Source organism: Corapipo altera, unplaced genomic scaffold (genome assembly GCF_003945725.1).
Source record: "Corapipo altera isolate COAL_440 unplaced genomic scaffold, ASM394572v1 112, whole genome shotgun sequence".
NCBI classification, from domain to species: Eukaryota; Metazoa; Chordata; class Aves; order Passeriformes; family Pipridae; genus Corapipo; species Corapipo altera.
This window is the reverse complement of record NW_020884899.1, coordinates 4871518-4897237: the sequence shown is the minus strand read 5'-3', so window position 1 is coordinate 4897237 and position 25720 is coordinate 4871518. Positions and strand designations below refer to the sequence as shown.

The 25720-nt window shown below is 44.3% G+C and overlaps 2 protein-coding genes across 5 annotated transcripts in view; both read right to left on the bottom strand.

Moving 5' to 3' along the window:
- The window catches only part of NASP (nuclear autoantigenic sperm protein), an 11503-nt gene extending 7042 nt beyond the window's left edge, over positions 1–4461 (bottom strand). For both annotated transcript variants that reach the window (XM_027649096.1, XM_027649097.1), the window contains exons 1-6: positions 4308–4461; positions 3402–3452; positions 2524–2634; positions 1897–1977; positions 1602–1699; positions 1–889 (exon numbers count right to left, since the gene is read on the bottom strand). The exon at positions 1–889 is cut by the window's left edge and continues 62 nt beyond it. In XM_027649096.1, coding sequence (XP_027504897.1) covers positions 1–889; positions 1602–1699; positions 1897–1977; positions 2524–2634; positions 3402–3452; positions 4308–4369 — 1292 coding nt within the window. In that variant the 5' untranslated portion in view covers positions 4370–4461. The remainder of the gene's footprint in view (positions 890–1601; positions 1700–1896; positions 1978–2523; positions 2635–3401; positions 3453–4307) is intronic.
- A 598-nt stretch (positions 4462–5059) lies between these two features.
- Positions 5060–25676, bottom strand: AKR1A1 (aldo-keto reductase family 1 member A1). 3 transcript variants are annotated; one of them, XM_027649107.1, is made up of 9 exons: positions 25564–25676; positions 23221–23316; positions 17835–17954; positions 16010–16161; positions 13297–13492; positions 12687–12886; positions 11574–11646; positions 10553–10639; positions 5060–6956 (listed from the first exon to the last, which is right to left on the bottom strand). In XM_027649107.1, exons 2-9 carry the CDS (start codon positions 23308–23310, stop codon positions 6891–6893), a joined length of 984 nt encoding a protein of 327 aa, XP_027504908.1. In that variant the 5' UTR covers positions 23311–23316; positions 25564–25676; the 3' UTR covers positions 5060–6890. The 3 variants fall into 3 exon arrangements, with proteins under 3 accessions (XP_027504908.1, XP_027504909.1, XP_027504907.1); XM_027649108.1 differs by having other exon boundaries at positions 25549–25623; XM_027649106.1 differs by lacking the exon at positions 25564–25676 and adding an exon at positions 23892–24027.
- Positions 25677–25720: the final 44 nt, after the last annotated feature.

The window sequence follows — 25720 nt, the reverse complement described above, 5'->3', positions numbered from 1 at the left end:
CCCTCTTCCACCAGGTCATCTTTCTCTTCTTTTTCTACCTTAGCACCTTCACCCTCTTCCACCAGGTCATCTTTCTTTTCCTCTTTCTCTACCTTAGCAGCAACTTCAGCCTTTTCTTCCAAGTCATTAGGTGGCTCTTTGGCCTCTGTGGGGACAGGTTCCTTTGAGGAGTCTGTCTCTTTAGATTCACCTGGTTTCTCTTCCGTAGCTGTCTCTACTAGCTCTTGTTTCTCTTCCACCTTCTTCTGTTCAGCTGACTCTGCTTCCCCTTCTGCAGCTTCTTTCTGCCCCACAGCAGCTGCTGCCTGTGCTTCTGCCTTCTCTTCTGCTCCTGCCTTCTCTTCCATAGCTGCCTCTGCTTGCCCTTCTCCAGCCTCTCCCTTCTCCACAGCTGGCTCTTTATCTGTTGCTTCTGCTGCCTGTTCTCCCACCTCTCCCTTCTCTTCCATAGCCACTTCTCCCGCTTCAGCCTCTTCCCCAGCTGCCTTTGCCTCCTTGTCTGACACTTCTGTTCTCTCCTTCTCCTCAGCTGCCTTGACCACCTTGTCTTCAGGCACTGTCTTCTGCTCTTTTTCTACCTCCTTCTCCTCCACAGCTGCCTCCTCTTTCACAGTCTCCTTTTCCACAGCCACCTGCTGCTTCTGCTCTTCTGAAGTTTCTTCTTTTCCCACAGAAACCTCCATTTTCTCTTCAGCCTCTTCAGGCTTTACATCCTTGTCAGCAGTTGCTTCTTCTTTTGGTTTCTCTTCTGTAACCTCTTTCATTTCATGACCTTCCTCTTTGATTTCCTTCTCAGACAGTACTGGAGACTCTTCCGTAGACTTCTTGGCCTCTTCTTTTTCCCCCATGGCGTTATAAACCTGTTCTCTCAACTCCTCCCTCGCTTCTTCTACATGATTGAGGAAGCATAAACATTTCTTCGAGTTTAGTGATAAAGACATTAAAGGGCACTGACAACACCACCCTCAGACCCTCCAGTGTGTGTTGGTTTGTTACCAAGTTGGATGACGCTCCTTAAAAGCTTCATTTTCCAAGTACAAGGAATTAGGACACAACCAACATAGTCACTTTGAGCCAAACAAACCCCTTCCCCTTCCCCAGCATTGCAAGCGGCCGCTCAAGCAGTGCCAGCGATTTTAGTCACAGCTAAGCAAGAGGTGCCAGTGTTTTAATAGTCTGGATGGACAGGAATTCCTGTATCATCTCCAGCTGCAGGCAGTATAAAATAGTTACTGTTCCTGGACTTTTTACAGAGACTCTGTCCTGCTGGACTACACACACTGTACTGCTACAAGGTTACAAAGCAGTTCAAGTCAGCGGTGAAGCTTAGGAAAGCAAGCTTGAATGCAGTGTTTCAGGACACAGACACCTGGTGACCCTTTACATATGCTTTCAGTGACCAGCTCCTTGCAGATGTTTTACAGGTTTTGCTCATTTTAAAGCAAGACTAAAAAACAAAAAAAAAAAATAAATCCATTCAGACTGCTGAGAGTTTCAACAGAACAGTTCAGGCTACCCAAGATACCAATGGACTAAACTTGGATCATTTCAGCAAGAACATAGTTTGGTGCCTCCACACCAGGGCAGGCAGCTTTACCTACCATCGACAGCTGGCAATGCAGAATCATCTTCTGCTTTTTCTCCTTCCTCTTCCACCTGCATCCCTTCTAAGGCATTTCCCAGCACACCATTTTCCATTCTGAAGGGAACAAAAGCTTGTTATCCCTTGGCTCTTGTAATACGTCACCATTTGAACTGCCCAAGCTGCAACACCACAGCCCATCCCACCCAGGGCAACCCTGTCTGTATCACATCCTAGTGCAACCCTGTCCATAAAGGAGTGAAATCCTGTTACACCAGACAGACTCTTCAACAACTGACCAACTGCCACCATACCTTGCCAACTCCAGGAGAGATTTTCCATAGTAAAAAAAAGCTTCTGCACACTCATCCGCTGTCTCACCATATTTCTTACCCCTAGAAAAATAATGAAGAATTATTTGCCTGTGCCTACTTTAGGTTTTGATATGTGAACTTGAAAGCTAAATTTTCCTGGACAGGAAGAAATCAGTTTTTTTGCCTCCTCTTTCATTGCTTTAAACTAACAATGAACGCTCCTCTCACTTAGCTTTCATGTGGCTTTCAAACACACGCAAAGGAAATTAGTCTCTAACCCAAAAAGTACCATTCTCAGAGACTGATCAAGGTTTGTGAACACGGTACTAGAAAATAACACCATCTCATTGCTTTTATATTAAAAGACCCCTGCAAAATAAACTATCAAATCCCTTTTCCTCCCTAGGGAACTGCTCTGGCAATTATTATCACAAAAACCATCTAAGCTGCACACCAGCTCCAGCACCGCCCAGCACTTGGGGGAGTTCAGTTTGTCCCCTCCTCAGTTCTATCATAAATTACAAACATGTGAGGTAAAAATCCCAATCTTTCTTGCGTGAGCCACATCAGAACAGCCAGGCTGAAGCCCGAGCCCTGCAAAAACACACAGAACATTCTACTACTCACAGTAAACTTGCAGCTTCCTGGAATGCATTAACAGCAGCCGGAATATTTCCCATTACCAAGTGCTTCTGCCCCAAACCCAGTAGTTTCTTTGATTCTCCGTCCACATCCATACTGGAGGAGGGGAAATAAGTCAGATACAGGATGCTGTTAGTTTCCACAGTCATTTCACAGACAGCTTTCAAAATCTAATCAGCTTTATGGAAGAGTGAGTCACGTGAGTTCCAGCAGTTGGAACTACCACCAGGGATTCATTTGGTTTTGTTTTGTTTAAATGTGGAACAACTTATAGTTCCAATAACCAAGGGAAGACAAACAAATCTGAACCAACCACTGCAAAAAGTATCAGAATCTGGTACGGCAAAGGGTGCTAAGGAATACACTTCAGGAGTTGCACAGAAACACAGCACCGAGTACCACAGTGTTTCACCAGACTCCCATGCCAGCTAAGTCAAGAAAAAGAAGAATAAGCCCAAGTTAAGACTTTTCATAGCACAGCATGATGCAGCTGAGAAGAACAACAGATGCAAGTCTCAGTTTCAATTCAGTCCATCTTGCACAGCTTTATTTCCAGAAGGTTTAGCCCAGCACAGTATCTCAGACTGGGACAAGTCACGTGCCAGTCTGGGCCTGCCCAGCACTAACTCACAGACCAAGAACTTTGTGAACAGCTGCTATTTGCATATTTATTAGTCCTTGAAATGGTTTTGCCGCTCCAGATTTGTGCAAACCACGGGTGAGCACAAGTTTTCAGCACCTACAGCACCCACATCAGTTAAACCCCAAGCCTAACCATGTGATTTGAAGGGTGACTTCTGTGTTTTACTCAGTAACTCCTGAATTTCACGTTGTTTGGTGACTGACAGTCCCGACTCCCTCACCTGTCTGTCTTGTCTGTGGATGTGGAAGGGGCTGCCAATTCTTCTTCCATCCTGCAAACAAAACATCGAGTGATTCTTTTTTATAAGAGGTCACCCACCCCACGGCAGGAGGGGTGTGAAACCAGGGCCGGGAGCGCTGGATTTCAGACGTCCATCCCCGCGGGGCGAGCTCGGGTGGCTGTGCCGGGCTCGGCCGTGGGTTGGGTGTGCGGGGTTGGGTGCGGGGTTGGGTGCGGAGGCTCCGCCGGGCGGGCCCCGCGCAGACAATGGGGCCTTTCCCGCCCTGCCCGGCCCCGCCCCCCGCCCTGCCCGGCCCCGCCCCCCGCCCTTGGCGCCAAACCCCGCGGCGGCTCCTCACGGGCCACAGGTCACGTGATGCCCTCCCCCTTCCCGCGGCGTCGGCTGCCCCCAACAAAGATGGCGGCGGCCGCGCCGTGGTCACGTGGTGGCCCCGCGCGAGCCGCGCGGGCCCAGCTGGCGCCGGAGGAGCGGGAAGCGGAATGTACCACCGGGGCGGGGGGGGGGGGGGGGGGGGGGGGGGGGGAACCGCCCCCCGGGGGGGGGGGGGGGGGGAAACGGGGCCGGCCGGTACCACCGGAGCACTGGGGGGACGGGGCGGGCCGGTACCACCGGGGCGGGAGGGGGGACGGGGGAGGAAGGTACCACCGGCGGCGGGAGGGGAGCACGGGGGGGATGGAGGTATCACCGTCGGTGCGGGGGGAGCAGAGGGGACAGGCGCGACATCCCGACCAGCACCCCCAGCCCTCCCCCCAAGGAAATCCTGCCCACCACCCCCCTCTTCCCCCACCACCCCCTCCGGGCGCGAAAGCGCCCCCCCCCTCCTCTGCTACCCCCCCACCCCCTCCCCGACACACACACACCGTGACCGGGGCCAGCCAGGCCTACCTAGTCGCGGAGGCCGGCGCGGGCTCAACGCAGGGGGGAGCGGCGACGGCCGAGGATTGCATAGAAGCTGCTGGAGAGAGGGGCGGCGGCGGCAGAGTGCAGCCCCCTGCCCCTCGGGCCGCCTATATACCCCCGAGGACACGCCCCGGCCCGCCTGGCGGCGCGCGCGCGCCGCGGGGGGACTACCACTCCCAGCATGCCCCGCGCCCGCCCCGCCGCGGGATGCCGGGGGCGCCGCCGCGCGGGGCCCGCCGGGAAATGTAGTGCCAGCCGGGGGCCGAGGCCCCGCGGGGCACGCTGGGAAGTGCAGTCCAGCGCCGCCGCCAGCCCGCCCCTCCCGGAGCCTCTTTCCCGGCCTCGCGTATTCCCGGGAGGCTCTGGCGCCCTTGCCCTGGCACAGCCTCAGCAGCCCCCCGCAGCCTGTGCAAGGCGGGCAGTCCATGGGCTCCGGCTCTGCTCTGCCGCAGCACACGGTCCCGAGCGGGCAGGGCTGACATGGCCGCGGCCCCCTCAGGGCACAGACCCGCGGGCTCCTCTGCCCCGCTGTTATTATTACAAGATAAAAGTTCACCGGCTCCAACCCCGCTATGTCACTGCACGCAGCAACAGAGCTGGGAAGTGTGGGCTTCACAGAGATACAGAATCAATCTGCTTTTCTTGGGAATTTTTCCCAGCCTGCTTACCCCTGATTGGAGAAATAACCGGACAAAGTTAATTGGGGCCCTGACATAAGAGAGGGGGGAAAAAAGGTCTCAAAGTCATACAATGAGCACAGAATTTATTTAAGACAAGCAAAGAAGCAAGGGGAACACAAGCAAGGAAAGCCACTGTCCTTGGCAGGATGACTGCTGTGAGCAGTGCACAGAGTGCCTTCAAAGCACGATTGCTTCCCTAATGACTGCAGCAAGAACCATATTCAAACTCACCCGTGTTTGATTAGAACAATTAAAAAAAAACCAACAGGAATTTCATTTTCCTTAGGAGAAAATGTCCAGTCTCGTAAAGAATCCTAACAGAGCTGCGATGGCTTTTTCCACTGAGGTAAATTTAACAGGAATTAGAAAACATTTTACCAAGAAACAGAAGTTCCTTAAATTTTACATACAAAGAGTGATAAACAGGTTTGTTCCAGTTCAGCTGCACGCTGGGAGGCCCAGGGCAGGAAATACTTGAGGAGGCATTACACTCAGGATGAATATGTAGCTTTACAATAGGCCTGCTGTAAATGAGGTTATCAAAATTAAAGTATCTAATTCTTTATGTTTTGAACTATTCAAATACAGAAGATTATTCTTCTAACTGTTTGCTACTGCTATGGGAAAAATTAATCCTATTTTAGATGGAGAACACTAAAATAAAGTGTTAATGTTGCTAAGGCCACAGAAGGTACCACCATCAGAGCAGGGGTAGCTACTGACACCTCATGCCCTTTATCTCAGATGGTGATTCATTAAGAGACTGAAACAAAATAAAACTGTGGTTAGAGCTGGAGTTCCAGCCCTGGTCAGCAGTGCATCATCACTCAGTAAATTAGTCCCTGCCAGGGGGGAACACAGAGACATGGAAGTGAGAAAACAGAGGCACAGAAAGGCAAGTGACTTGCCCTGTTACCATCGGGTCAGGGGTAGAGCAGGAGACAGGAGCAGCTCTCCCAAGCATCAACCCAGCCAGCACCCAAAAATGCTACATCAAAATGGAAGGAGCTCTCTGACAGGTCTTTGCTCTTACTGTATAGTCAGGAACTGATTTTGTGACCTTCCAGAACTCAGACTGGACATCTCTGGTAAAGAAACACTGGACAACTTCACGGGAAAGGCAGGATGTTTTTCTACAAGACTTCCTGAAAAGTTCTTGTGGCTTTTGTGATAGGAGGATCAGAGCTATTGTCAGAGCTGAAACCCAGCACTGTGACAAGCAAGAGAGCATTGCCCTGAAGGCCTGCTCCAGGGTCTGCTTTTATTCTCTTCAAATCTACAGGCAAATTAAAAAAAAGAGAAAATAGAAAATTTTAAGTCCCACAAGTAGGGTGAAATCGATAAAAGTGCTGGGCATGGCTGGTTACTTGGGTTTTAATGAAAGAGTATGGACACAGTGCAACTGTAGCACATTTCACTTTGTTCCCTGTGTAAAAAATATTAATAAAGATACCAAAGTTGCTGGCCGAGCAACAGTTTTTTAGTCTTAAAATACTTTCATGTCTTCGCTTTTTTTTTCATTTTTTCCCCTCATGGTAACAACTAAAGTTTTCAAAACCGTTTCACAGGCAGTAAACCCAAAGTATTGCCCTAGCTTGATAATGACATGTTTGGAACTTGATTTAGACTCCACCACTCCACCTAATCTCCAAAAGATTTGATGCTTCCAGCAGCAAGCTTGTAGTCATTGCAATAAATCCACAAACACTGACATGGAAGCTACAGTATCTCCAGAAAGGAGGTTGATTAGAAACAGTACATTGTAGGTAAACCTGCTGAGGAAGGAAGGTTTAAATTTGGACAGTGTTTTTGACAAATTGTGACAACAATTATTCTGTTGAAGGGCACTAAGAGGAGCATGTTACTTTAACACCTTATTTTCTTGTAGTTAATAGGGGTCATTGAAGGGGTAATGGGGGTGTCCAGCATCTCTGGCTACAAGCTTTCCATCCACCTGTGAAGAAAACAAGACAAATGCAAGTCAGCAAGATAAAAATCCATTCTTACTCTCAGTTTCAATTTCTCCATGGTTTAGATTTCTAAACCTTTTTATCTCAAACATCTGGGAGCATATTTTTCAGCTTAAACGAGAGCTGTTCCCTCTGCTCCCAAGTCCTCTCAGCATTTTTTAAAAGAAAAGACAGATTTCTGTAGCCTAGAGCAAGAGCCTTTCAGGCTGCAGAGACTTGAAGAACTAGATTAAGAATAGTTAAAAAAAGCCTTTTGCCTTGTAGCTGTTCCTAAGTGCTGTAACACGCACACTTCCAAAACACTTTACTGGAGTTGGAACCTCTGTTTCCACGACGGAGTTGCTGGGCTGCCAATTATTAGAGATGGATAAGATGAAACACACTGGATGACTTGTTCAGGGCCACATACTGATGCATTAATAGTGTCACTGCACTCCTTCATAGCCCTTTTTGTTTAAGAACATTTCCACAGAAGACCAGCTTGTCCAGCTGTCACATGGAAATACTGAGACTGATATTTGCAGATCATAATCAAGCGGAGGCTCAGGCTGACCCAAAAGCAGATGTGGCCATGCAGAAGTCTCAGTTCCTATGTCCCACCTCTGGGCATTCAGATGCACAAGCTGCATTTCTAGTTGCACTAAATCCATTGCAACACCCCCAATGTGTGAGGAGCTGAGGTAAAACCTCGTTTGTAACATTTGGGGAAGTCTGGGTGCATTGGCAGAAGTACACACACCTCCCTGGGTGACAGGTGAGCATCATTCAGCTACAACTTACATTAAGCAACTAATGACTGAATAAAAGTCATGTCAGAGAAATCACTGATTTTTATACATATAAATGTGGGGTTTATACATATAAAAGTGATGTTAGGGATCACTCAAATTTTCCGGGGCCAGAGGGAATCACAGGGACTTTCAAACCAGGTATCCACTGGGAAACGCCTCCATCAGCTTTCAGTATAAAACCTGCATTTCAAAGCAACAACTGGAATTCCTGCTATTGAACTGTTTAGACGAAATGAGTCGCCTGGGGGCACTGCAGAGCACAGAACTAGGGTGTTACGGTTTGACTAATGCTCTGATTAAAACAAAATTAAGCTGCAATGAAGCTGTCAATGGAAGGCAGTCCTTAAAACTGCAGACAGTGTCACAGTAGCTTCAGGTTTCCTCACGTCCTCTTGAGAGCCAACAGCTTTCTCATGTTCCTAGAATTCAGATTCCTCCTTTTCCCTCCCAGTTTCTTCCCCCTGCATATTTCTCCACAGCATGCCAAGACAGCAGCTGCCAGAAGCAATGTTCCACATCACTGATTCCACTCTACCCCAGGAATTTGAGAGAAGGAGGGGGGATAAAATCAGCAGTGAACACACTGCAGGTGAATGGTAGTTTACTATTAAAAATAGGTCATGATGTGTACACGACCATCACTCCTCTCCTGGCTTGACAGTCGTTTAAGTTTCACTTCAGTATATTCCTTGGCCAATTATGTGTTTCCAAAAGTTTGGATTTCAGGCAGGTGAAAGGTCATTTCCAACCTCTAACTAGGTAATGAACAGTATTAAAAGTATAAAGCAACTTAAATTGCCTACACGCAATGTAATGGCCTCTCCTCAGGCTTTAACACAACAAGGAAAAGAGAGGCACAACTATGAGAACTTGTGGTTATAGATCAGTGAAGCAAAGCAAAGAAGAACTGTCTTGTCAGATAGAACAGGAGCTCTGGTGTCACTGCCATATCACACTTCGAAATCCAGAATTGAATCTGTTAAGTCAGATTCATAAGAGAGATAGGCATGAAAGGTTAGATAGGAATTTTAATTCACAGTTGATGATAAATCTTTCCAATAAGCCCAGAAGTGATGGGCAGGAGACAAAAGGTTCCACTAGAGATCTTACAGCTACAGAGCCATGATTTAATTCTCCTCATCTTGCTTCTTCCTGTCTTGTTATCTGACGATATGGCAACACCTTTGAAGCCCAGCTGCATCACATCCACCCTCTCTCAAGCTGGATGGGCTACCACTTTGAACTGCATTTCATCTCTCCTTTGTGAATCCCTGTGATCCGATCAGGTCTCCCAGGAAACATCAGCTCATCCAAGCCAGGCTGTATTCTAATGTATTTTGCAGTTTCGTTAACAAAACAACTTTGTTTGCAGCTGAAGTATGAAAACACTTCGAAAGAAACACGCAGTCAGCAGCAGGTGTGCTTGTCACTGCCACACTCACACACAGCAGCAGCTAAGCTTGCCCTTTGGTGTACAGACTCCTGATCCATAAACACAGAGATAATTTTGGCTGCAAGGATGTGGGGGGTTATATTTATGCACACATACAGTTGAAAGTGTGGCCTTGAGGCTCTCCTAAGCCCCAGAGTGAGGAACAGTTGGAAGTTGTAACAAGTATCTAACCTCGATATGAGACAGTCGTTCACCACCCATTCACAATTTCTCTTTTCTAACTCAGACTTTGCCACTGATATGCTCTCCAGTATTCAAAAAAACCACAGTCCTGGAGAAAAGCTTTCCCCAAGGAACTCCTATAGCCAGCAGCCACTGACTACTGAAGAATAATCTACAGGCAGGCAAACTGCTGAAGAGGCAGGGGTATGCTTGACAGCTTCCAAATCTGCTGAGAGATTTCCTGTATCTATGCAGTATATGATAGAGAAGGGATAAATCACTTCAGATTCATTATAGCACAACTATAGCAATTCATTATAGTTGCCATATGTTGGCCAGTGATGCACCTCTGCTGTATAGTCAGAAGCAGGATGATAAGAAAGGAGAAACACTAAGGACAGGAGACAACAAGGCACTGAGTATTTTTTTTGCAGTGAGGGAAAAAGAACAAGGTCCTTTAATATAATAAAAGAAAGACTAAGAGGACTTCAACACTTACAAGGCATTGGTTTCTCTCAAAACAGAGAAGCATCTGCCAGCACATGAGGTAAGGGGTTTGTGTGACAGTAAACTACTGATGCTGAAAGATGCTGCAGCTAATAGATTTGGGAAGAGAAATACAACATCCTAAGCCAAACTCCTTATATTGGAGGAAAGTCATTACAACAGATTCTGAAAGGGGGAACTTGCAGTGGAGGGGAAGGGACAAATTCCCAGATGTGACTTCCACAATGGATGTGGAGAACTAACAGTACCCTGAGTCTTCACTGATCTTGGAGGTTTATGGTATAAAGTAGGCAGTGACAGCTGGAGCAAGGAGAACTTCTGGAGGAATGCCATGGACCTCAGCCTGCTTGGACTTGTGAAGAGCAAATCAGCAGGAGTTTGGTGAGATTTGAAGTGAGATGGGACTCTGACTTAAAGATCCATGGATGGGTCAGTAACGGGAACTCAGGAGAGGGTCACCAGTGTCCAAAACAAAGAAAAGTTTTCAAAGAGTTACCTCTTCTGTACCCAGACTTTGAAAAATTCTTTCCTCTCAGATAACCTAAGAAGACACAGTTTTCTAAAGAGTAAGTAGTTCTGATGGGGAGGCTAAAGAAAGAAAACTGTAAAACCTCAAGTTGTGGCCATATGTACACAACAAAAACTACGAGAAACACGAAAAATTTACCGTGATCATTGGCACAATGTAACGCCAGTTTTTATTCAGGCTTGCAATGTGGCTCATCTCCTGGTCTGTGAGGCTGAAATCAAACACCTGAGAACAAAAGCAATAGGCTCTGATAAATAACCATAAGTTGCCATCAGTTTGTCTTCTGCTTATACATATGAAATTGCAATTAAACTCATTGTGTAACAAACACCAAAAAAAGGCTGAGGCGTTCACACACCTGCCAACTCTAAGCATACACTGTTAGTGGATAGTGCTCTTCCACAAAGATAAAAGCAGTAGGACTGTTCCCCCAAGTCAGTGCTGCCTATTCAATCAATATTCTGTTCCCATGTAGATTTAAACCTCAAGTAACAGAATTTATAGGAATTTCTTGAGATTTCTAGCAGCACACTACATGGCAGAATTTGGTTTAATGGGAATAACAGCTACAGAAACAGCTCCTAATTTAGAAACAACTATGTAACCAGCCAATCTTAATGATTAAGGGCTGAAAAAAGATCCCAAGCAGTGATTCAGAGACATCCCCCAAAATTATTTAAAGTCAGAGTTTTCAAATAATTTTTAAAGTGAACTGTCTCTACTTCAGAGCAGAACTGAACCACACTTATTCCTTCAGCATCGCTAGAATGGCAGATTGCTGCAGAAATAGTCACCAGCCCTCACTTGCAGGACAGAGAAGCTATTACTCATAAATAAGAACCACTGAACATCATTAAATAAATGAATAAATTTGTGTCTCAAAAAAATTTAAGTAGAGATTTTTCATGTAGACTTCTAAAAAATACCTTCTGATAACAAGACTGTGCATGTGCACATCTGCACACACTCACACACTGAGTTGCTTAAAACCCATAATTTGTTTTCAAAAAAAAAAAAAAATCTTTACCCTCCCTTTTTAAGTGTGTTGATGAACAAGTACGAACCAAGTGTCTCAGCTTGCTGCTCTGCAAGTCTTAGGACAGTGTATTACTCACATGAAAGGGAATTGATGAAACTCCTTTCCTCCATTTCAGCTTACCTGGAGATTCTGCTGAATGCGAGAAGGAGTGACGCTCTTGGGAATGGCAACCACTTTACGCTGCACTTGCCATCTGTCAAGAGGAGGGGAGGTGAGAGATTTTGTCTGTGTGTGCAGCCCAAGAACCATAAGTATTTATTTTGGTTGAGTAATAATCTGTGGCAGCAGAGATGCCACTTCTGTTCGTATGTGAAATAAAAATCTCCAGAGGAGGAGTGACACAGCACTGCATGGTATTAGGAGCTGGTGTGTCCAAGCTCAAGCAAGGCAGTAGTCACTGGATTAATTAGTGAGGGGAAGATGTTCATGCCCTGGAACAAGCAAGCAAGTTTCAAGTGTTTTAAGCTAAAAACCTGAGAAAGAATCAGAAAAACATACTTAGGCATTTTTTGCAAGTTCTAACACGACAACTTCCGAGAAACTAGATGAAAACCCAGATCCCTGAAGTGCCTGTCTGGTGGCTTGAGCACAAAATCTTGAACATGTTCAACTGGCAGGATAACTTGCTACTGCCCAAGACCCTGCTAGTGATATCAACAGATATAAAGCCAGTCAAAAAATGAGGACAGAAACCCAATTTTACTTTACGAGGTGCTGATCACATTCTGGATATCCCTCAATCACCTTGTTTCCCAGTATCCAGTTTTTGCTATATAAAAACAAAGCTACAAACAGTTCTTCAGTGCAAAGGAGGAAGGTCTTTTCCTCACTCCCTCTTCTTGGGAACCCACCTGAATGCAGCAGCAAGTACTAGAGTGTTCAAGAAATCAGCCACACATGAATTCAGTGGGCAGCACTCACATGGGGTACACTGCTGCCTTAATTGCCCTACTGCTGTTTCCCAGAAGAAAAGGTAGTGAACTGTCCTAGACATGGATCCAGGCCCTAAAAGGATCCTTCTGATCTAGTCCATCCACCTGTCCTAAGGCAGGACCAACTCTACCAGCTCTCTAAGACAAGCACCAAACAGGGAGTTTGCTTTTGGCACTCCCTGTGATTTTAACCCACACCAGTGGGGCAGAACACATACTAAGTAGATTCCTTCTGGCTTGCGTGTTTTGCTTTATTTAAGGCTGGGTCCCAAAACCCACGTCTCTCAAAATTGTTCTGTACCTGAGGATGATCTGTGCAGGTGACTTGCTGTATTTTTCCGCAATTTTTTTGATGCCAGGTTCTTCTAGAAGCACGGGCTCATCTGGGTGTTTCCACATACGGTCTGGAGAACCAAGGGGACTGTAGGCAGTGACAACCAGCCCTCGTTTCTGGCAGTGAGCAATCAGCTCGTTCTGAGCCAGGTAAGGATGGCATTCCACCTATTAAAATGACCCACGGAACAGATATCAACACAAAACTAAACAAATGGGAAGTAGAGCACTGCAGAACCAAACACATCACAGGAGCTCATTCCAGATTCTGGAAAACCTTATCAGGATAAGATTTAAGTTCAGGTATAATCAGGAGAGTGAAGAAGTGTCTGGTGGGCTAAGTTTACAAGAAACAGAAAAGAAATTATCTAAGCTTAATGCTGGATTTTCCCCAGGTACCAAAACAGATCATACAACAAGAAAGGAAACTCTCTACCATAGGGATTCCCTACTCCTCACCATCTTTCCTTCTTACAGACTAAATTGTTCCTCTTGTGCTAAACACGTAGCATTGGTTTGCAAATTCTTCACTCTTTTGGACAAATAGGAAAGGTATTTGCCTTCTTCATTCATCTCACCTGGAGCACAGCTGGTTTGACCGTAGCCACACTCAGCACATCATCGATCTGACGACTGTTGAAGTTTGACAGCCCAATGGCTTTCACAAGACCTTTTCCCACCAGTTTCTCCATAGCCTTCCAGGTATCCTTGTAATCAGTGTAATCGTAACGCATCGTGTTATCAGGATTCTTCGGGAAGAGATTGTCCCCTCGCCTACAGCATCAAAGGTGGAGGGTAAGTACATGTATCACGTTATTTACATTATGTTAGTTCTTCACTAAAAGAAACCTTCCCCAAAGTATTCTTAAAAACTTATACATAGTCCGGAGGGCAGAGCACAAACTGAGTGAATTTATCTGTTCAATTCCATTATATGACTAAACCTCTAAGCAGTTATTACACAGACAGTCTTCCTCCATAAAGTTGTCATACAGCACTTTGAAGTAGTTACCTGGACTACACAGAACTGATAAGCCACTGTACACACAGCAGCAGCTCTTTGCACACTTGGATCCTAATAAAACAGCTGATTTAGGGAGCAGCAACTCAGAGAGTGCTTTGGGTTTTCAATTTATTTCCAAGAGAGGATTGGTATTCTTCATAGGCTGTTTGGAGCTGCTGCCAAAGGGATCTTGGGTTAAGAGGTATCTAGGAGAAACTGTATTCTCACAGAAGTCTTAACACCTACACGTTGGTTGGGCGTGTTTCCTACCAGTAAGTCACACCAACACATTTAAAAAATAAAATTAAAAATAATTAAAAAAAAAAAGGCCAAAAGAAACAAAGAGACACAAAGAACCTAGTTGTGCCAGGTGACACCACCACAGCCAAAGGGCTGTGAATGGTCCCTGAACAGTCCATGCTTGGAAGAGTACAATCAACCCCAGTGGAAGAGCACTGCTTCATAACCACCACAGGACTTTGCTAGCTCAGAACTCAGACCCTTACATTGCTCTAACTAAGCAGGGAATGGTGTGAGAAATGGCAGCAGTTGGGGACAAGGGAAGATGGTTCTTCATGTCATTGATAAATCTAGAACCAAAAGTAACTCTGAAAGCTTTATGAGTTCCCAGCTCAGAAAAGCAGCCTCATATCTCAAGAGTACTGTGTTAAGTGGGGGTAATTTTCAAGACCTAGAGGCACTGGGATTTTCATGTGGAAGTCCTTTGTTCAGCTTCCCAGGACAACAGGCATTATAGATAAGCATGCATTAAAACTGTTACGTAGAATAATGGAAAACTGGAGAGTGAAGAGTTTCCAAGGAGAAGAAAAATGAAAAGTGCTTTATTAGAGTGTCAGTTGTGTCAGCAGTTGCTTAACATCAAGCAAATTTAAATATTAGTAATATCTAAACATACATCATTATCTGTGTTTTTGTGTTATGTGTCATTCTCAAAGCAATATTTAATGGGTCTTTTTTTCCAAGCAAATGAAAAGCAAACCTGTTTCACAACAGGGGGAATTTTTAACAGCTCTTCCTCCAGACCAAAAGCACTTCCTCATTCCGTCATGCTGAGGAATATATTTATACTTTGAGCATCTTTCATCTTACCATTAGTGTTTCACTCTGTAAAATTCAGTTCCTACGATCAGAAGGAGTAAAAACATTCTCAAATCTGCAGAATGGACAGAGTCCCCATAAACTGACAGGGTCTTCCCTGTTGCCTGTTGAGTGAAGACTCCATGCAAACATCTGGTCAGGAGATTTATTCCCCTTGCCTTTTTTTTGCTGATTGTAGTTGGGTGGGGGGACAACTGTTTCCACATCTACAAGGAAATAAAGTATGGGACTCTGCTTCTCATGGGGTTGTAGGGTAATTGCATTTAGCACTTAACTGGAAAACTTTCTCATCTCTTATTTCCTCAAATCATAGAATTACTGCAATTAGTGTCATAAGAAGTCATTTCACTTCCTCCTCACAGGGATACCACCATGATACTGCATGTGCTTGGCCACTTCAGTACACTGAATAACTACTAGTGAAAAGTGTTTTCTTTTTTACAAAGCACTTAATTTTCATTTTACAGATCAGTACAACTAAGGCACAGAGCAGTTTCAGTATTTCCTCAAGGTTACCACACTTCCCCAATGCCTAAAGGAAGACACCAGACTATTTTAACTTCTAATATATTTGAAACTCAAAGACTTTACCTCACAGGTAGTGTAAGATGACAAGCTTCAGTATAGAAACTTGTCCCATAAAGCTTTATTACTTTTCCCAGTTACCTAATCTTGGCAGCCATGCCAAATTGTTACCAGTTTAGCGACCCTAATTTCATTACCTAATTGTTCTCATAACTAAAAAATTTATGTAGTTGCCTAAAGATTTTAAATGAAGACTTAATACTCATTTTCCAGCCTCATCATTGCTAAATAATGAGAGCAATTATCCTTTTTCTATTTACAATACTACTCAAAACCATAAGTTTTGTGTCCTCTACTGTATGTTTACAGACATGCTACAAATCTAACAATAAACAAATTCCCACCCAAATGACATTCAAAGAATGAAATTTGAACAATTGTTTCTGCGAATGAATGGACAAAATATGAGTAAGTTATGTGTAGAAAAGAGTGTCTACTTGACAGTCCACAGGACCACACACCAAAAAACATCTTGCAGGCAGAATACACAGGAAGAAATTCACAGCTCAGAAAAAATGTCCACAGGATATAACATGATATAACTGGGCTTTCTGCATTCTGTGCCCTTTCCACTTAGTACTTACTCAAAGGCATGAGGCCAGTGCATGAGGTACAGGTCCAGGTAATCCAGCTTCATATCTCCAAGTGTTTTCCTCAGTGCTGGCTCTACATCTTCTGGGTGGTGCTTGGTATTCCAGAGCTTTGATGTTACAAACAGGTCCTCCCTTTTAATCACCTTTAAGAAAGGAAGGAGAGCACAATTTACTGGAAGGAGTTCAGAAAGAGAATTGCAACAATTACCAAACAAGTTTTAAAACAAAGAGAACAACTGAAGTTTTTGTTTAAAAAAAAAAGGTTAACACATGGAACATACTAATTAAACCTTTCAAATGTTCTCCATCCAATAAAACTGGATGGAGAAGAGCCAGAGAAATACACACGCTAGCAAGTCCTAAAGTATATCAAATACTTCAGTGATTCAAGGGTTAAATCCACTACTAAGTGTGATGTGGTCAAAAGAAAGATTAATCAGTTTATTCACATGTAAATTTTGAAATTTCTATTTAACAGTTCACATATTCAAGGCATAACCAGCCAACTGACTTTACTCATCACATGCTATAAACCAAGAATGCTTCCTGTGGAAAGAGCATGGGAAAATAAACAGAACTTTCCCCAAACCTTTGCATTTGAGTTTCCTGGCTGTGGAAGGAACACACTAAGAACTGAAAGCCCTGTACCCTGTCTTGGAAGGGTAAGACCCATAAATAAAACAAATAGAGAGTTGGTTAACTCGATAGTATAAAATGCAAAAGGGAGATCACAGCTGAGGCACAGAATTCCATCACAAAGGATGCTTCTCACTGTCTTATGTCTGACAAAATGTCACTCAAGTCTGTATTTTGAAGAAGCTGGAATGATTAATCCCTTAGTTTCTCTCCTCCAACCATTCAATTATTTCTGTGTTTCACACAAGGAGGTCGTGTTCAAGAAGAAAGATTTTTAAAAATTCTTTTTAAAAATAATTTTAATTTAAATTGTAGATTTAAGTTAGCTGGCTAATATGAACTGAATAAAAGCCCTATGCTTCCCTTTGTGAGTTACCACATCTAGTAGGGAGGAATCCCTGGGGCAAGCTGAAAACAGCCTCTCTCAAGCAAATCACAAAACAAAGAGATTGCCCTAAAGTCAAGGCAAGAGCAGCAGGAAAACAGGAACATGAAAACTTTCTTTCCATGGGTTCTGAGGCTGTACAGGCAATCCTTCTGGCCCCTTGGGCCAACAAGAGCAAGGGGATAAATTTAAGATTCCACCATCCATAGGAATGCCTGTTACATTATACTTAGGCCTTGGACTCTCAGGTGCAGGCCCTGGAGTCACAGTTATTAAAACTTCACACACAATCACTGTTTAAAAAAAAGAAATCAGCACGTATTTACTCACTCATATTTGACCTATAACCACAAAACCTTCACTCACCAAATTTTCTGAGGCTACCTACCACTGCATGCTAGACTGGAAAATTAGAGTAACTTTCCATATAAATTGTGGCAAGTATTTTACGTTATAACTACTGATTCCGGGAACCCACAGTCTTTGAACATCCAAACTGGGATACTTCGTCAGGGGGAAAGAGGCAGGCAGGCAAATTAAAAAAAAAAAAAAAAAAAGGGCATTTTCTGTAGCTTCCATCCAAATATTCCCAACAATCTCTTCTCCCCATGACAGCCAGGAGGGTTTTAAGAGCAGAGAAAGCCCTCTTTCATGCCTGCTCCTGGCTAAATAACAAACAGGTGGAGCAGACCAGGAGGAACAGCCACAAATGTCAGCTTCACAAGTCTGCTTCCAGGTCACAGCTGTAAATTTTGACACAGCACACAGTCAGCACAGGAATTCCTGTGTTTCTACCTTGTTGGGCCCAACGCACTCCTGGAAGGCCTCCCCGATCTCGGCCTCGTTGCTGTAGGCCGCGGCGCAGTCGATGTGGCGATAGCCCACGCTCAGGGCACATTTCACAGCGTCCTTCACCTGCAATCAGAAACAGACTGTCCAGTGCCATCACTGAAAAGGGACACAGCACCGGGACAAAAGCTAAAAAATGTTACAAACTTAGTGAGCAACACTCCCAAAAAAACCCCACAGACGAGACTCAAATCGCGGGACACAGGGCCCTCAGTGGCACAGCTCTGGAGGGGAGAGGTGATTGCTGGCAGACACTCCAGGAGTAACAAGAAAATGGGCTGTACACACAGGACCATTCATACAGGAATGCACCAAGACAGAACAAATCCCTACTTTTTGCTATAGTTGTCACACTTTTCTTAGATATAAAATGAGCTTTAAGAAGCACTTTTCAAACAAATCAAGGCTTCAGAAGACAAACTTTCTGACCTGACTGATGAATCAATGTCAGTTAAACCTGAAATATATCTCCTCTCATCCAGCAAAGGAAGAGCCTGGTTTCTAACTCCAGAATCACCAGAGTTTGGGTTTGGTTCAACTACTCACACTTAATTGCTAAGATAATGCTATTTTATGGCCCATTTTTCTTTTGTGTCTCATTCTTACTGATTACACAACAATGAAAGTTATTATACTGCTGGGATACTCCTGATGGTGCTCACAACTTTGCATTTTGCTCACATCGAAGGTGTTGCCAACAGCAACACGCCCTTTGCTGCGTATTGTTACACAAAAGCCAGAACGGTTGGGAACCAAGGTGCTATATTTCAAATTTGTATCTGCTTTCGAAAGCTCTAATGAAGCAGAAGCACAAAACATCTTCACATGTGGGCCTCAGATAAGAAGCGAGTCCAGGAACCACAGAATGGCATCTTTGTGAGGAATCATAAGGAGCTTTTGAATAAAGATTTTTTTAATAACTGATTGTGCAAGAACCAAGTGCCAGGTGCCAGTGTAGTCATCATCTCCTGTTAGGCTGATGGGCATTTAGTAAAATCTGTTTCATTTAAGTTCCTGTGGATAGCAAGTACATGTTCTCTATGACATCTATCCACCTGAAGGACTACAGAAAGAGTACATCCTACCTGCACGGGGATTTCTATACATTGCTCCTCACTGATCTGTCTCTCAAAACTGGGGGAGACTGTAAATTAGGTAAAATGCTTGATGCAACAGGGCTCTAATGTGTTTATAGAGATCACATCTCTCTTGTCAAGATATTAAAAAATGTGTCCACAAAGGCTAGAGGGAGATTGGTTTCTTTCAACTTAACCAAAGTACCAGCATTTTCAATTTTAAATCTGACAAAATTAGTAACACCAAGTAAAGGCATGTACAGTCCTGCTTTTGGATGCTACAGAAAGGCGAAGGGGAATCAAATGTGAAAACATCTCTCTCCTACTGCTGGATTTCATTTGTTTTTCTTTTCAAGAACTGCAGTAAAGGCAGATACAGGATATTCTGACTGCATTCTTTGGCATTTTGAGAGCAGAACTGGAATGTAGCTCAGTTTCCCTTAGCCAGAATGACAAAGCACTTCTATTATAGCCGTGAAGTGAACTCTTCCCTTCTCTAGCAGGATGGTAGTTACAGTGCTCCTTTCACCTGGCAAAGGCATTCCTCAGAAGGTCACTACAAAGTTAAGGGTAGGGTAACTCTGAAATCACTTGAGACACAGCAAAGGCTTTTAAGACTCAATATCTACCCCCCAAAGAGGTGAGAGTTGTGGAGAGGGACAGGAAAGGGAAACTAGCAATGTTCTATGTCTGCACTAATCCCTTATTTCCTGTGTCAGATTAATACTTTTTTAAAATCCAAACAGGCACAAAATTTGCCATAAAATGCAAGTAGGTACCGCTCACAGAAGACCAGAGATAAGGCACTAGAAACACGTCTCTGCAAAGCGTTCCCAACAAGAGGCTGTATTTTTTTATCAGCATGTTTTGATAATTTTCTAGCACTGAAAAACTGGGACTGGTCATTTAAATAAGGTTTGGATCTGGGAAAAAAAAAATCTGTATTTTTGTAAACTACTCTCAGCCTACTAAGGCGTTCCCATGTGAACTGAAAGTTCCTGCTCCACATAAAAGGCAAGCAATCAAGAGAAAATGTGCAAAAAAAAAACAAAGGCATTTTTGGAGGGGAAAAAAATAACATATAGATGTAAGTCTAAGAAAAGTACTTTTTTTAAAGGAATTTTTGTATTTTTTGAGATTACGTGCAGATAGATACACACATTTTGTGGTGGGGAACAGAGGAGGTAAAGATTCATGTGCCTCTGGCTATTTGGTAGTGTGCAGTAACAGTAGCCAAAGGATCCTTCAATTTTTCCATACATTCTTTAGTTTAGCCTGCTTATTCCTCCCTTTCTTCAAATGGTTTGCCCCAAAACAGACACAATATTGCAGTCCATGTGATATTCAGATGGAGTATGACCAGAATATAAGTGTTCCTGTATTACAGTTTCTACACATTGCACTAAAATTTGCTGAAAAGGAACTCACACTGCCAGATAAGCAAAGCCAACTTAAGAGTTGGTATTGCCTAAAAAAAAAAAAGGGGATTGCCTCTTATCCTTCAAATGTTGATTTTAAGCCCCTCCCTTAACACATACCAGCAGCAGTGAATTTTCTGTGCCTGTAACCAGGATTCTCCATATTGCCTAATGAACTTCAAGAACTGAACAGTCTCCTCCGTAGCTGCAATCCTGTCACAAAACACTCAGTCTAACTGGTTTTCTGAGGCATGTGTTTCCTCTTCAGCTCTCCTGAAGTTTCACACAGAAATACAACTTCCCTAAGCCCCGTGTCTCTCCCACCCCCCCAACAGAGCCAGCCTCTGCCACTGCAGGTTAGACTGCTCATCAGGTGGGGATCAATCCTGCAGCTTGAAAGCATGGCTCACTTGAGAGAACAAAGCATTAAAGGATTACAGATAATCCAGCTGCGATATCAAAAAGCCATGCTACTGATATTCTCGATGCTCTTGTCTGAATGGATTTCTCTTTGAACTCATTCACGCTGTCAGTTCATAAAACTTTTGTACTGTGCTCCCTTCCATTCAACAGGCCTCTCTATCATGTTCCTATGGAAACATGTAAAACAAATTTATCTTCTAGCATTTGGTTATGTAAAACACAAAACACCCTATTATTTTATAGGGTCTAAATCCTATAAAATCCTATAGTCTTCCAACATGGATTTAGATTCAACAGTTTGTCCCCCATTCTTAATATCTAGGAAACTAGGGCTGCAATGACACCTTTGTACTGGACTGCTAAGATCTGGCTACAGGTCAGGGCTTGCTTACAATCAGGAACAGTAGTAACAAAGAAATCACTCAAGCTTGGCAAGGAAAATAACTACAGTGTGCAAAATATTTTCCTGAAATAATTTAAAAGCCATCCATTTCCATGCTTGCTTCTAATGCAGCCCTTGCACAAAGGAGCTTTTGACACGCAGCCTCTACTTGGGAAACAGCTAGACTGAATATAATCAATGATAATTCTTCTGCTTCTCTGGCTTTTGGCCCTCAGTCTTTAATTCATAACAGCAATTATTATGCCTGAACTATATCATGTCCTTTTAAGGGTAAATCATTTGGATGATCAGCCAAACTGCTGCTATGCCTCTGAATTTTCAAAAGTGATAATCAGAAATTTATTTATTCCATAGGAATAGCAGCAACTTTTGTAGCTCTGGCCATTCCTAGATTTTGCCTGCAATACGTTCTGCAAGTAAGTCTTTGAAGACAGCAGATATTGCAAATAAGTGACTCCCAGTGACTTCTGAGGAATCCTGTGTGGGGTCCTGCTGCTAGCAGCACTGCTTATTATGGCAAAATCCTGAATTAGGTTTAAATTATGCACAAACAGGATCTGTTCCAGTTCCTTTATAAGGCTGCCCTCTCCCCAGAACAGTTCATGCACAAAATAAACAATGTATTCATATTTTGTTTGGTTAGTCTCAGACATTTGTTTAGGACAAAGCACATTTAACTGCTCTGAGTGCACAGAAATTCATCCATTAAGTTTGTGCATATTAATAAACTTAATTAAGCTGTCAGTTGATGTTTTAAGTGGCAGAGCTGAACATTCACCCTCGTCCTCGTTTAAGAGGTTGACTGAGCTCTCAACCCAACTCAGTGGCCACATTAGCACAGCTTCCATTCCCAACACATCCACTGTCCTGACAGCTGTTTGGACAGGAAAACCCACAATAGATGGCTCTGAATAGATTTAATTTTCATAGCTTGTTTCCCACCTTCTCCTCTAGTCGGCACGAGAGAATAGCACGTCTTGAGAAGGGTTTTAACTTTCCCTCTCAGTCACGAAGCTCACGCAGGAGTAGCAGCGAGGACACACCACATTTACTGCCCAGACATGCAACAGTGCAAATGCATGATCCAGAGAAGCTGTGGATGCCCCATCCCTGGAAGTGTTCCAAGGCCAGGTTGGATGGGACTTGGAGCAACCCTGCCCACAGCATGGGGTTGAAACAAGATCTTTAAGGTCTCTACCAACCCAAACCATCCTGTGACTCTATGATTCTTTGAATACCAGCTAAGAATTCCACCGAGCAGTGGACGTGGCCTTTCACAGGAAGCATGTACAATTTCTTTCCCTAAAAATTTATCTTTTAACCAAATGAAAGAGAAAGGAAAAGACAGACGAGGGGGAGAAGCATTCCAATAGCAGGCACAGTCCACAGCAGGCAAACATTCCCACAGACTGTTTGTAGTAACACAGGGAATTGTTTCCAAGTGTGGTGTTTGCCAATTCATTGCATTCAGAAGCAGAGTGAATGTCTAATGATACATGAGTCTCTTAGTCTAAAAGCTGGCTGATCCAAGCAAGTTCTTTGTTTTTCTGCTAACCGTTGGCTGACTGCTGGAACAGGACTCATTGCAAGAACAACTACATTTCTTGCCTCCCAAAATAATGCTTTCTGCTGAGTCACCAGCCTAAGCCAGAGGGGCATCTGGTCCAGCTGGCAGCCTGAGGACTCGTCAGTGGAAGAACCCAGCATCACACTATTGCTACAGCATTTTCCCTGTCCCACCTTACTCATTGGTCTCTTTCTGGATTCATGTCCCAAAGCACAACTGCCTGGGGTCAGGGTTAACAAGTTTGAAGGGATCTCCTCCTGCTGCTTTAATGCCTTAGTTGTGCAAATACACACACACACTCCACTGGCTTCAGTGGACTCAAAGCCAGAACGACTCAAGTAAAGGATGCAAAGGATCTGGGGTCTCAGATCTGGGGTCTCCAAAAAAAAGGTGCACACACCACAAAGAGTGTTGTGAGCACAATATTGTATTGTTCTCTGCTTACTTGGCCACGGTCACTTTTCCAAGTTCCCAGTCCCACGAGAGGCATCTTCTGCCCATTGTGGAGTGTAACGAAGTCACATGCTGCAGACATTTTTGCCTGGAGAATAAAAAGAACAAATGGGTTTGGAGCAATTCAGTAAGTTGCAATAATTTACCTCCTCTGCTCCCAACAGCAAAGTTTTTTCTAATCAAAAAGGAAGGGATTACAGTGTGTCCCAACATCCTCACAACCTATGTTTCTGCTCTAACAGTTAAAAGACTGCATTCAGGATGAGCTCCAAGGCTGGCTAGCTGATTTCAGCAGAAGCTGAGGAAGTTACTTCCCAAGTTCTGCTGCATCTAATCTTGTTACTGTTACGTGTTTAAAAAAACAACAAACAGAATCGAGAGTGGAAACATGCAATGTTGGTTGAATGTCTATATAAGAGGAATGGATGCTTTCAAAGCATAGCATTCACACAGCATACCTTCCCAGAAAAGATCTGCCTCCTCTGTGTTATCATTTTCCTTAGATAATTAGGTACCAGCCCATAGATGTGTTCACACAGAGAGTTTATATTTTCAATTTTTTTCTTAGCTTATCAAGCCACTTTTTTGTACATTTACAGCAGACACCAAACAGCACACTTGTTTTCCAGGAGGACATAACAGCACAGCTTGAGTGATCCTGACCTGAAGGCCACAGCACACCAAGGAGCTGGTGACCCATGGAACAGTTAAATCAGAGTAGGTCCAGGCTTCCCCTGTGCTGCACTTCATGCACAGGGTGGCCTCCAGGCCTGTTCTATGGGATGCACAACCCAGGACTGCAGGATAAGCTTAGCAGCCACCTGTAACAGGGGAACATGCAGGCAGCTCAAACTTTGTACCTGTGATTATGCCTCCTTGCTGTTATCTAAGAGAGCAGGAAGTTCTCAAGCAAGCACCCTTTGTGTTTGACAGTAGAGGTGATGAATAGAGTTGTTTTCTTGTAAAAGAATTCCTGGGAGTTTGAGTGACCAAAACAGGGTAACCTCTCCTATGGACAGGGTCAGCACAACATGCTGCCCACAAATTAGAGGAGGTCTGCACAACCTGGGGCTCCCAGCACCTGAAGGGATGCAAGATTATCAACACTTTCCTCTTTATAGGGTTAGGTCTCAAAACCAGCATTTGAGGTGATACTTCAGACTCCCAGTGCCCTCCTTACCAGGATTGATTGTAATGGGTCAACAGGTCCTAGTGCAAAATGACAATCACATGAAACTAATGCTCTGGATTTGCACTGATAATGGTGCTGAATGCAATCACTGGTGAACCAAATTGCAGATGTACATCTGCTTTTTGGAGGAGGGGGTCAGAGAAGGCAGAATGAAAATGCCAACAGTGTTCTCTTCTATTCTGAGCTCACACTGCCATTTTGTAGCCAGCTTCATGCAAGTGGGTGCTTTTTACCTGAAATTAGTTGCCTAAATAAAGGCATCTTCTTACACTACATAACACAACTACAAACTTCAGGCTTTTTGATTCACTTTGGCCTATAATACAAATAAGACACCAACCGTAAGCTTTACACAACCATGTTATGCAATCATCTTAAAGGTAAGAGTTCAGCTCAGAAGACAAGGTACACATTTAATCAATAACTAGCATCAGCACATTTTCTAAGATCCATTCTGCTTCATGTAACGTTGTTGTATATTAACACCACCAAGAGATCAGAACTAAAACCTCTGGAAGAATGGAAACACGTCAAAATGAGAGACACTGGAAGAAAATACATTAGTTAACACTTTTGACTCAGATTCTTCTCTAAAATAGGAGAGTTAGGAGAACCATTGTATGTGCTAGCCATCATCATTTGGTTCACCAAAAAGCTGGACGCCTCTTCTTAGGAGGGCAGAGACAAAACCAAACACAAAAGCAAACTAATTCTGGACAAGACAGATGTGGTTTTCAGCTTAACAATGCCGACCTATTGCCACATTCACATAAAAGAATTAAATCTCACAGTAATTCAAAGGCTGGGAGGATGCATCAATAACCAGAGTAGCGTGAACCACACCTGCGCATCAACCCAGGGTACAACTCATTTTTAACCAGAAGCAAGGGGTCTTCCGGCAGTAAAACACACATAGATATGCATAATATTAATATGTATAGCTATGCAAATAGGAACACATCGGCAATACTTAATTCGCCGCTACCGAACAGCCTAATGCAGCACAGACGAGGGGCGACCCTCCGTATTTCGGCTGCCCCCGGAGGCGCCAAGCGCGCCCACCTGCCCCTTATCGGGGACGGGGGCGATAAGGCGGCCCCGCAGCCCCCGCAGCGTTCCCGCACTCACCCCCTTTGCACTCACCGCCCGCCCGCAGCGCTGCTCAGCTCAGCCCGGCTCAGCTCAGCTCGGCCCAACCCGGCCCTTCCGCTTCCGCACCGGCAGCGCGCACTGGGCTGGGGGCCGGAGCAGCGCGGGGTGGCGGCTGCCAGGCCGGAGGGTGAAGGTCGGCCCGTGAGGG

Coding starts and splice junctions, on each gene's coding strand:
- AKR1A1 (XM_027649106.1), bottom strand. CDS start 23,978: ATGAAGTGCAGCACAGGGGAAGCCTGGACCTACTCTGATTTAACTGTT. Junction 17,955..23,220: donor GGAAAAGTGACCGTGGCCAA/GTAAGCAGAGAA, acceptor TTCTGATTGCAG/GTGAAGGACGCTGTGAAATG. Junction 11,647..12,686: donor CCTGCACAGATCATCCTCAG/GTACAGAACAAT, acceptor TCCTCTTGACAG/ATGGCAAGTGCAGCGTAAAG.